Source organism: Amia ocellicauda, chromosome 3 (genome assembly GCF_036373705.1).
Source record: "Amia ocellicauda isolate fAmiCal2 chromosome 3, fAmiCal2.hap1, whole genome shotgun sequence".
NCBI classification, from domain to species: domain Eukaryota; kingdom Metazoa; phylum Chordata; class Actinopteri; order Amiiformes; family Amiidae; genus Amia; species Amia ocellicauda.
Genome location: NC_089852.1, coordinates 8,157,981 through 8,170,637, shown reverse-complemented (window position 1 = coordinate 8,170,637; position 12,657 = coordinate 8,157,981). Strand labels below are relative to the sequence as shown.

The 12,657-nt window shown below is 34.3% G+C and overlaps 1 protein-coding gene across 1 annotated transcript in view; it reads right to left on the bottom strand.

Annotated features, from left to right (window-relative positions):
• mitfa (melanocyte inducing transcription factor a) overlaps positions 1-11,585 on the bottom strand; it is a 56,511-nt gene extending 44,926 nt beyond the window's left edge. The window contains exon 1 of the mRNA XM_066698032.1: positions 11,358-11,585. Coding sequence (XP_066554129.1) covers positions 11,358-11,461 — 104 coding nt within the window. The 5' untranslated portion in view covers positions 11,462-11,585. The remainder of the gene's footprint in view (positions 1-11,357) is intronic.
• Positions 11,586-12,657: the final 1,072 nt, after the last annotated feature.

Genomic DNA, 12,657 nt, shown 5'->3' with positions numbered 1-12,657 from the left:
CGTGCAAACACTGTAGGAGACATGCAATGTTATTTTCTAACATTACAAGCCTACAAAAGGGGAACCAGCAGGACTGTAATGCAGTATCTACAAATAAAGTCAAGATCCAAACAACAGTAAGACCTGTGTAAAACTGAAGAGTCTTTTCTATTCATGTAGCTATTAGTAGCACTTACACAAATACATACGGAGAACTGTTTGCAGTATAAATATTGACAGCGGTAGGTCTGGTAATGAATCCTATTTACTTTCTACAATGTAAAGTGCTGAGGTAAGAGCAGATAGTACTAATATTGGAAATGATATATATTGTATGTTTTTCAGATAATCAAGAAGATTTTGGATAAGACATAGCTGGAGATTTGAATCCCAGTAGAAAACAAAATGAAAATGTGTGCATGTAATTTAGTTGATCATTATTGAGCAATACACATGTGATTTGATGTGTTGAGAAAGGACAGCCATGTCAATAATCATCCCTACTGTATCCTCAACAAATATTACAGATAATGTGCTCATTATTTAAAAACCATGACAATAAAATATAATAATCCTTTTGAGGGGGGAAAAAAAATCATTAATTTTTAATAATGAATGTGTTCATTGTGATATTTTATTTATTAAGTTCAGTTAAGTTATGTTTTGAAATATCCTTAAATTGTGCATTTCATATTGGGAGGGCTATTTGCTCCTTCCTCCTCCTCCTCCTCCTCCTCTTCCTCTATCTGCACTCATGAAAGAATCTCTTTGTTTTGTTTCTTTGTTTTGTTGTTTTTCAACTGCTAAAATCTGACCTCTCCTCCATTTGGGAGATTTCCACTGAATTAACAAATTACTACCAGCAAAAACCCTGTGAGCTACAGGAATTAAGCAAAACTTTGTTTAATAGACAGTCTGATAAGATGAGTATTAAAGTGAGACAAAAATGCTAAAACACACTACACATGCACTGATCACATCTGGACTCGTCACCTTGTAAACATAACTGCTTTAACTGAGTATTGCCATTTTCTTGGTTCTATATATAAAGGTACTCTGTATGTGAACAATTAGATCATAAAGTATTTTTTTAAATATTATCCCACTTTTCTAAAAATGTTCACAAATGGCATTTACAAATCTTGAATCTTGGGTATCAAAAGTAAACTCCAAATAAATCTGGTTAGAATGACTCAATACAAAACTGTGTAATGAGGCATTTGCCCATATTTTGCCTTCTGCTCATTGCACAAATATTAAAGTTATTTCCTGAAATGTCACAATTACACAGAAATGTAACACTAAATTACATACATAAATAAAGCAGCTCTTTATTTATTTGATATAGCACTTATATTGAACAGATTATTCATGATAATATTACAAATTCTGAATTATAGAACAATTACATCCTACACTGACATGTTAATGCCACTTAGGGCCAGATTAAAACAAAGCATTGGCTTGCCTGCTAATTGAAAACTACAAACCTTTACTCAGTAGTGGCTTTATTTTTTGCATGATTAATTATAATGTTTTACTTCTACTCAAACATGTAAGTTCTATTAAGTACAGGTTTGTAGATTACCATTAGCAGGTGGGCCAAAGTCTTGACTTAAACCAACTCTAAAGTGTTATTTTCTGACGCTTGCACGCAGAAATAAAGCACAGTTTACTTTACTCCCTTTTGTCATGTTGGCATAATTACCCATTACATCAGTAACTTCCTTCTCCTTGCTTTGAGTCTTGCAAAAATTGGTTTAAATTAGATAATAGTTTTACACACATGCATGCCCAGGGGACATGGAAAATAATTAAAGAAAATAACCTGAGAGAAATCTAGAGGAAAAAACAAGAAAAAGATTTTCACTATTGCAGAATTTCTATAACAAATAAGACGAAACATCCAATCAGATATAAGGATCTCTTTGTCCTTTAGTACAAAAAAAATGCTAATAATTTAATTTAAGGCAACTTGTTTTCAATTTTTATAATTTTATTTTGCATATTGTACTTGATGCTGGGTTCATCTACAAACTTGATTTTTCTTCCATTACAGTTCAAATGTACATTACAGAAACTTTAATAAAAATGTATCAAGTTTGTTAGCTGTGACTTCATTTAATGAACATGAAACACAACAATTTACAACATTCTACAGAAAGGTTTTAGCATTGAAAATATAAATTGTGTGGAAAGCACAAACATGTATAAATAGAAATGTATAAATTAAGATCAAATAAACAGACTATAAAATATCAAAGAAAAAATCTGTTGGCAATTCCTACCTTGTAATCTTCATAATTTTGCTTCACACCTTGGAATTATGCTTCACTGTCTCTGCTATGTGTAACAAAAGTAATGTGAAGCTTTTTGAAGGTTTTGCTGAACCACTGTTTCCTGAAGATGACATCATTCTTACTCCCTCTATCCACAAATATATTTTTCTTATCTATTTTGTTCTGAATCATTTTACAAAAGTAATACATGTACATCTTCTTACCTAGAATTAAAATGTATTAGTTTGTTTCTTTTTCCAGAGAGAGGCTTCAGAAATCAGTGTTTAAAGAGACTGTTTTAAACAGATTACACAACACTCTGCAAAATCTGGGACAGAAAGAGGAATAACTGGACAGTACCAATTTCATAATAGAATTAACAAGAATTAATTGGTGGAATAACTATGCACTTATATGAACTATGAAATTATATATATAATATATATATATATATATGTGTGTGTGTGTGTGTGTGTGTGTGTGTGTGTGTAATAATGGAAGAGGCTAACCTTATAATCTGAAAATCAGATGCAATGTTAAATATGATAAATCTGATATGACACCCGTTTCTTTCTAATCTAATACATCGATGAAGGTATTTTTACTAGTGTATTTAACATAATTTGTAAAAGCTAAATGTTAAAATGCAAAAACATAAGCAGCTTCAGCAATTGTAGGTAGATTAAAAATCTAAAATATGGATAACCTTTTTTTATGTACTTTATAATGTGCAAATATCTTTACACATTGCACGGTGGCCTACTACTAGGCCACTAGTGTAGTTGAAGTTGATAACTGGATATAACAAAAGGAAAATTCTCAATGACAGCACATGTACTTAGTGATCTATGCTGTTCTCAGTAAGAAAAGGACAACTTGGATACAAAGATTGCTTTTGACCTTTCAAGAAGTTTTGCAATGTCTACAGTTCCACCACCATCTCAGATGCATGCAGTTTCACTTCTTGCAATACAAAGGGCCGGAACAGGATACAACAAAAACTCATAAATCACAAATTGCTTAAGTACATGCTAGCTATCAAACATTTTACAAAGGTATAACACATATTCATACATAAATAGGATAAATGCTTGATTGAATTTAGCTTGTATGGTTTAATATTTACTAATCTCTGCCTTGAACTGTCTTTCAGCCAGACATCTGCTTAATAGGAGAAATCTATATCTAAATACATCAAGTATTCTTTATTTTGTATTTATTTTTGCCAGCAGTGTCTGTAGTGACAGATATTAAGGGATTTATACATTGAGTTGGAGATAAATGATGAAGCATTCACTTTATTTTAGTATAAGGATACATGTGATTTTGACTCATGTAGGTGTCATCCCGCTTAATAATATTTTACTAAGATTATCGTGTGAGTACTGGAAAATATATTTGTTTTTTTAAATATTGGATGTGGTCATTAAAAAGAGGAACCCTTAAAATGACTCAAGTATTTCTGTGCACAGATTAAGGCTAAAAATATAAGGTTTTGTTCCACCCTCCCGACGTGCTCCTTCACACTCCTATTTTTTGGTCTCCACACATCTGTTAAATACTTGCTGTTTACACTTGGAGTGATCTGAACACCATGTATAAATTACCTACTTCCTTCCAGATAAGGCACTAGTCAGTCACTCTCCTGGACTTCCTAAATTCCTCAGAAAAGGCGCTATATTTTCTTATACATGTTCATTACACATCATTGAATTTAGCAATAGTTTATTTTGAACAGCTTGGAATTACCTTGCAGATTTGACATTGGCAATAATATATGGAAAAAGGTTGCTTAATTTTTGGTCACATTTGCTTTTTGTGTGTGTTAATAATAAACTAAACTAATCTAAAAAGAAAAACACAGTAGCTGACCAATACGTGGATTTATACTTCTGTCATGACTAAGTGTACAGTAATGTGCTTACACAATCACTAATGAAGCCCCCAAACAGCCACTTGCTTCTGTCAGTCATTCTCCTACCCTCTGCCATTCATTCTAGAACACTCTGCAAGCCTGACTTTACATAACACACTTCATCTCAGCTCAGTCATAATGTGACGTGCAATTGTACATGTACTTAAGTTAAAATGCTACTGTAAAGCAAGTGCTGATGCAACAAACTGAGTTATTATAGAATTCTTGGTAAAAAAAAAAAGGTTTATACCACTAGTATTATCCAAAAAGACTGGGCCAAAAGATTCAGTAGCATGAGTTTGTTGATAAACTGTCAGCTCTTAAACTGAGTTTATCTGAGTTTGTTTGTATTCTATTTCATTTCTGTATTAATTTACATTCTATTTTCCAAGCATAGCGACTACATCTAAATTGCTTCAGAGTAACAATGCATGCCAGAGCTCTTGTGCAAACAGCAAGTCGTCCTGGATAAGAGCATCTGCTACGAAATAAAATAATAATAAAATAGTAGCTCATAACATGAGAATATGGATAATCTTTTGATGCTTCTCATGTAAACAGGAAAATAAAAAAAACTAATCTTCCAAAACAGACTTGCATTATGCAAGGCTTGGCCAATGTCAAGCTTGCACCAGCAGGGCAGACACATGTGAATGTTTCCTTCTGTATGGTCTGGTTGCTCTGACTGCACGCTGTTCAGGGCTGCATGTGGAAAGAAATTACGTTCACCCATGTCTAATACGGCAGGATCTTCAATTACTGAACGTGCAGCTGAGTTAAGTTTGTCAACCAACGCCTGCTCCAGATTAAAGGTAAACTAGAAACAACAACAACAACAATAATAATAACAATAAATTACTATTTCTCCACCACTTAATGAATTTGGGGCATGTTCTGTTGAAGTAACCTGAACATAAGTATGAGAATATCCTTTTATAAATCTGTAGCAAAAACTATAGGTATACATACACACACATAAATAGATATTAATGGTTAGGGGAAGAATAGAGCACACCTATGTTTAATCATGTGCTTGTTCTATCATTGAAACTGAAAGAAAAACATCCCTGACTTAAAAGCGTTCTGTCCATATCATCACATTTCCAGAGCTGCAAAGTCATCTTCAGTGACACACAAGGGTAATTTAGTTCATGAAATTGATATTAGACATCACCTTAACAACAAATGTTTTTTTAATAAGCATTCAAAACTAATTTTTAACAGTGATTTCACAGTAAAACAGAGAATAGAGACCTCAATTGTGAGTGGCATTTGAACAGCAGAAAAACATGTGTACTTCAAATAGACAAGTGTCTGTGTCCCCAAGATATTATGAACAGTATTAAAGAGGCTGTTTTTCAGGTCATTAACCATATAGAATTGTTGCCGGAAACATTGGAGCTGCACTTGCTAAATCAATCCAATTGACCATTATGAATTACAAATTCTCTGAAGGTTTGTGCGTACTGAGACACAATGCTACAGACAGACACTGCTAATATTATTTTTAGGCTGAAGATTGTTGGAAAGTTGATCACATGTTTATAAACAACATTTAAACTTCCAGGGTTGTAAAAAAAAAAAAAAAAGGAAAAATAATTTAAGCAAGTGCCTTCAGAGTGTACACTTTACATAATACAACATTGAAACAAGACATTTCCATGCTAAGACTATGAACAATGCCGGCTATTTTAGTGTTGGAGATGAAGGGTCAGGGGCAGATGATGCAAATTGTCTAATCTTTGGAATATGAAGTCCATAAATCAAAATGATTTATTCAGAGATGAGATCCTGTCAATACCATCAAAGCTAACCAACACATATCCCAGTAATTACCCCCTGCAGGGACTGTTAATAAAGTGAAGCCTGGTTGCATCCTGCCTCATGACTATCCCCCCAGCCCTCTGGCCTCTCAGAGCTGTCTACACCTTGCTGGCAAAGAGCGTCTCGATGTTCTGCAGACGGTTCCACACACAAACCTTGCTGATTGGAGACACATACATTAAAATGCATACAGTAAGAATTCAATTTCCTTTTTCTAAAGGAAATGATCAAATCTAAAATGCTTTCAAAATTCTCATTCTTCAACTTGACCACTGACTTAATGTGTTAAGTGAGCACGAGGAGGTGAACGTTTCAATGTTCAAATGTATTTAAAAGGCAGGTTCACTAAACTAAACTAAACTGCTGATTTCATGAGGGATCAGCTTTCACTGAAACAGTATTCTGAATTCGGAGTTGTTTTCAGTTCTGTGTTTATCAGTTTTTTCATTTTGTGATGAGCACTGAAGACATGCACTAGCCTACATACAGTAATTCAATCAATTGTTTCTTTTTTCCAGGACTCATGGAGTTAATGCTACCCAAACTGTAAAGCGATTCCCCTCCAGAGTTTCACTTCCTTTTCTAAATTTATAAGCCTAATTTACACTGAATTTATGACTCTTAAATATTACAGTTTCTCAGACTTCAAAATCAACCACATCAAGTATAGCTGGGTGACTAAAGCCTATCTATACCGAAGTAAACTATAGAGTGATGGATTTTTTTGTGTGATTGTATGACTTCTACAATGTGGCTAACTATTAGGAACACAAAGGTTTAACATATAATAAGATAGACAGGTGTGTGATAATAAGCATAGTGTTTTTATCAGTAGTTAGATAGGATAAAAATTGATGTGTGCACAGTAAAAAAAAAAAATCAAACCATAAGTATACTTCAGCAGTAATTTGCATTAGTACGACTGTTTCTTCTTTCTAAATCATAGCAATCATATGATTTCCTGAATCAGATGACCAAGACATCATGATTCAAAACTTTTGCATTTTCTCTTCAAACTTTGCCAAAGGTGCGTTGGTTGATGTGATTATAGTGTTGTGTGCTGGCCGGGATTTAATCAACATTACATGATCAGAACTGAAAATGTTAAAATGTAAAAATCAAGTCATAGCATTATCGTGCAATACATCTACAATCTACAATACACCTACAAAAGATCTGACTTTCAACCCCTCATGATCAATTCAATTTCTATTTTTCACTTCTGGAGGTTAAAAAGTGACCTGCAAGTTTCATTCACACACCGAACAGCTCCTGCAAAATTTGATTTGTAACTGTTAGAATTCACAGGAACACAGTACAATCTCACTTTTACTAATGGTATTCATACGGGGAAAAGTTATAAATAATTCAACTTGTGTTCTAATGTAAAATGATGAAGACTTCATAACTGCTGCAGTGATGACCATTTCGATTATTTTTTAATGATGGGAATTATAAATTAACTAGGCATGTACTTAAAGACAAAGCATCCCATACAGCATGGTATATTTTACAACTGCATGCTGACATGCTTAGTTTCACTTCCCCTGCTTTGGTTTAATGACAATTATGCGTGACTCCTTTTTCTTTCTTTCTTTTCTCTTTTTTCTTCTTCCTTCTTAGTAGAAATGAGCATTTTGTACTCTCTTTACAGACACATTGACAAAGTGGGTTTTAAAGTATCTTATGTAAATTGAATAAACCATGCACATTTACCATGAAAACAGTATAAAGTATATCACAGTACATATTCAACATGAGTTCTGACTATTACTGAATAATAGTGTGTGTGTGTGTGTGTGTGTGTGTGTGTGTGTGTGTGTGTGTGTGTGTGCACTGCATACAAAATTAAATACTGATTAACTGGCTTTTAAGGTTTTAGTCAAATACCACAAAACAAAAAGCAGCAAGTAAAAACTTAACTTGCATTCTGGAGCAAGTATAAAGAGTATATTGTATTCTAGCATAAAACAAATTTATTTTCACTTCTTTTTCTGCTGTACACACAACTAAGACCAAGACATTTGTAATTTCCTTCTTCAAATGTAATGATCCCCAAGCTTTGTAATAATAAAAAAGACACATGCCACACAGACTGTGCCTTAGGCTAAAGTAACCTAGAATGCCAATTTGCAATTTATTTTAATTAGGTTTGTGTCCCGATTATATGTTAAAAATGGCTTCAATTATTATATCAATCAGATCACATCTCTACAGCAGCAATAAACTTTTAAAGCCATTGAGTGTTAAGCACTGTAAGGTCACATTACTAAAGAAACTATTCAAACCAAAAGGTCACAGTTAACTATCTGCCCCACTTTTGCTATGAATATGTGAGCTGTTTCACAGAGATTTTCTTGTCCCGTTATTATTGTTAAAAAAATAAGCAAGTAAAACTGTTTTTGGAAGTTGGTCTCTGACATCTTGGACATGTGACTGCCATTGTCTTTTATAATTCACATAATTCAATCTAAGAAAAATGTAATCCAACTAAAATAACAAAAACCAGAACATAAATCTCACAACTTGTCACGAGCAAACAGTAGTGCCCACTTCACTGTACTTGTTTCAGTAAAAGACCAAAGCCAACGAACATCAAGTCAGCTCCTGCAAGAACACAACAAACACTTTCTAGTACCTTCACATTTTTACATAGTCATAGAAGCTGAACTATAAATTCAAACAAAATATGGTCCCTTCATACTGTCAGACTCTTAATGATTTTTGTGGTGTCACTGTAACTGTTTTTAGAAAGTTCTGAACTGCAAGCAGGATAAGAGTAAATTCATTTTACTCAGTTTCCCAAGGAAATAGTGGCAGTGGTTCAAACTCTATCAGCACACAAAAATACCATTCCGTTTTTAACTTAGTAACAAAGTAATGAAATTTACTAATGAAGAAATTAGTTTAGAATTATGAATTAGGCTACAGGCTTCATGGTGTACGTGATCACGGTTCTTTTCTTTTTTTGTTCCGCATGTATTTTTCCTTTACGTTAAGAAAATCTCCCCATTCCAAATGGAAACGTAACATTCCTGTTAAAAAAAGGACAGCGATGGGAACAATGCTTAATTCTACTGTGTATATGTCAGAAAAATATTAAATTGATTGAACACAGGCCAGCAGTGTTCAGAGAGATCTGAGATACACTATCCTTTTCATTAGCGGTCTCTGCTGCTCAGTGATCCTGGTCACATGCCTCTTCCACAGAATACTATAATGAAGTGGATAGGATCAACTGTGTCTATTTTATCAATGTAAAAGGAAAATAAAGATGTATGTTACTCAAGAGTTCAAAGTGTTGGCATTTGTTATGCCATTATTTAGTTAGGAAGGGTCTCGGCTGTGCTTGTGCTTGATTTGGGTTTTATGTAATGAGGGTGAGGACTCCTGATTTTATATTTATGTATATCATCATCATCAGCCCATATGGATCCACTGCTGGACGAAGGCCTGCCCAAGATGTTTCCACTTGCTTCGATCTGCAGCTTCTCTTTTCCATGTCATGCCTGCAAAGTTTATTATTTAATATTCCCATCCTTTCTGTGGTCATCTTGCAATGTGTCCAGTCCATTCTAATTTTACATTTTCACCCTTTCAGTGACACATTTTTGTTTGTTCTCGGATTGATTCATTTCAGGGGGGTTTTCTCTTCTTGTTATTCCAATAATTAAGCGTTACATTTTATGTGTGTTTTTTGCACAGTTTCTGTAACATTCATATACAGTAATATATAGATTTGTAAGTATGAAGATGATGAATGAGTCAAAATGCATAAATTAAAGTTTGATTATTATTATTATCATCATCATTATTGTTAAGAGTGTTCTAAGGCTATGGATGTGATACTGACAGGAAATTCTGTGTAGTAGATACTGTGCTGCATATATGCTTCTATATGTTACTTTTCACATGCCAAACTTTCTATTACTCCATGAAGAATAATGTGAAGACCAATTTAAGCTATTTACAACATTTTCAGTTTTTTTAATTGTAAGGATTCCACACATTTGACTCCTGGAGAACGGGTGTACTAACATGCTTTGTTTTTAGTCTTCTCCCAGGGGAAGTATCATAGTCCTGCATAATGATGTTTCTCACTCTGGACACATACAATGTGATGCTGTGATGGCTTTGCAAAGCTTGGCCAGTACGAGGCCATTCTTCTCAGCATAAGGGTGAAAGGTTCGCTCTAGAGCAAGGCCCTGACTCCGCTGTCCTTACATTGTTCAGCTGTAGAGAGATTATGCTGTCATTGCAACAAGAGTTCAATGTGCTGTCTCTGTGCCAGTCTCTATAGCCAGGATGGTAGAAATTACTACGTATCTCTAGTAGAGAAATGGTCTAATGCTTCCAAACAACATCTACTTACATATTACAAATAAGATATTCCAGCAAACTGCAATAATGAATAATCAATACAACAATAAACAGCAATGTGCATTAATGTGTGCTCTAGCATCCTTTTTTGTATCATCTAATGAAGGATCAATGAGGCTAATGGAGAATGAACAGAATCCCAACCCCACCCCCAAAACAAAAAACACCTGCTCTGTTTGGCCCATTCCCCCACACATCCAAACACATCTGCATCCACAGCCAGAATTAACAGTTAACCCTTTAAAAGACTACAGGGAAATATAGTCCTGCCACCTCCAAGAATTAACTTTCACTGTTGATTGTAAAAGACACTGGTTTTAATAATTAATCAACGTGATTTTGCAAAACACATTCTGGGGGAAATGTGTACTATTACCAATAAGTATATTTCGAATTGTGATACTGAGGTTCTATTATATAAATAGCTTAAACTGAAATGCAGTGAGGTAATTAGTTCTGATCAATTCTCAGTATCTAGTTCATTCTTACACTATACAATAAATTCGTTTATACTATTTCACAATACTTATTAAATCATACATGCAATCATCTTTTCATCATGATCAATACATAAGGGCACGTATTAAAATAATAATAATAATAATAATAATAATAACAAAATTATTCGTGAATGATGAACAGGCAACACCCCAAAGCAAAACTAATATATGTGAAGAAGAAAACCAGAGAAGACCGAAGGCAAACAAATCCCTCCCAGAAAACTCATTGTGATAGGGAGTGATATGATGACACAGTAGTTAGAATATTATGTTTGCAAAAGCATAGTTAACATATGGAACCAGTCTCAGAATATAATACTTATTTTTATTGATGTGCAAAATAATAAAGTATAAGTAGTTATCAGCAAATACTTCATATTTTGAATTTGATCTTATTTGCATGTCATTTGCTTGGTTTCAGGCAGAGCTCTGCAAACTGTCTGCACACATTAGCCAGTTATCATCCCATTACGCACTAACCTGTTTTTCAGAGGCTGGCTTTTCAGCTCGTAATACGTTTTGGGCTCTTCGTGAAATTCCTCACCGACCTCAAAATCTGGCACTATCCCCGATTCAGATTGCATCCTTTCCGCTGTCAATGTCTATTTTTCACCAATATAGATGATAAAACTAAATGCAACAATGTTAACAGTGTACAAGCAGTACCGGCCGCTGTGGTTGCAGTCTCGCCTGTCCTCCCTGCGCTTAGATGGCGCTAGAGACTGTAGGACTTGTAGTTTTCCTCCAAGTTTCATAAAGCGCATTTGAAGCTGCCGTTGTAGAGTTAAGAACTACAAATCCCACGATGCAATGCAGCGCCGTTTGCCAGGTCTGGTGTTTTGATACAATGTCACAGTCAGCAGCTTTTCATTGGTCGCAGTGGCTAATAGCATTTTACCCTTTTCATTCCTTGGCAGCATAAACTTTGGCAAAGCTGTGCAAATGGAAATTGCTGTGTAATTGTTTATACCACTCTACGGTGCACAAATGCGCAGAAAGATGGTCTACTTAAGAATTTAAAACGTATGTATGCACCGAAGATTGTGTTTCCAAAGCAGCACACTTTTTTGTTTGTTTTTTGTTGATGGTGACTGAAACGAACACGTGGCCATGTGTTTATGAACACAAACATTTGCATATTATTTTTTGTGCACACGATTTAAATATAGCCTATTCATATTTAGTCATCTAATCTGAACTCACTAAATCGGTTGTGGGAGGACTGTTTCTGTTTCAACAACGTCTCTAATCTAGTTTTTGTTTTTTAAGGACACACAGCAAAATATTTCATAAAAGCAACACTGTGTTCAAACAACTAATCATTAGTAAAGCAGACAGAAAACGTTCCCTTATATTATCAGATGTTTATAGAGTTAAAGCAAGGTGACTAGCATACAAAGTCACAATATATGAGTCTCTGAAATTCATGAAGCACTCTGATTTCGTTCTTCCAAATTAATATATTTGAATATGACTGTTAGCTAATAACTATCATCCATTTTATCATAAGACAAAAAAGAAAAGTGGGGTCAGGAGGCAACTATCATTACATGTTTTTTGAACTACAATGTTGAAAAGCACGCCACCTACTGGCTGATAAAATTATACTAGTGCCAGGTTAATACTCAGGGTTCACATGATTTGGTCTGATGTTGTAATGTTGACTCTTGGCCAGTGGGTGGCAATATAAGCTCGGAAATGTGCAATGGAATACATAAACGCTTATTTCTTATATGAAATGATTTCATTGTATTTCTGCCCAATTCACGTTAGATGGTTC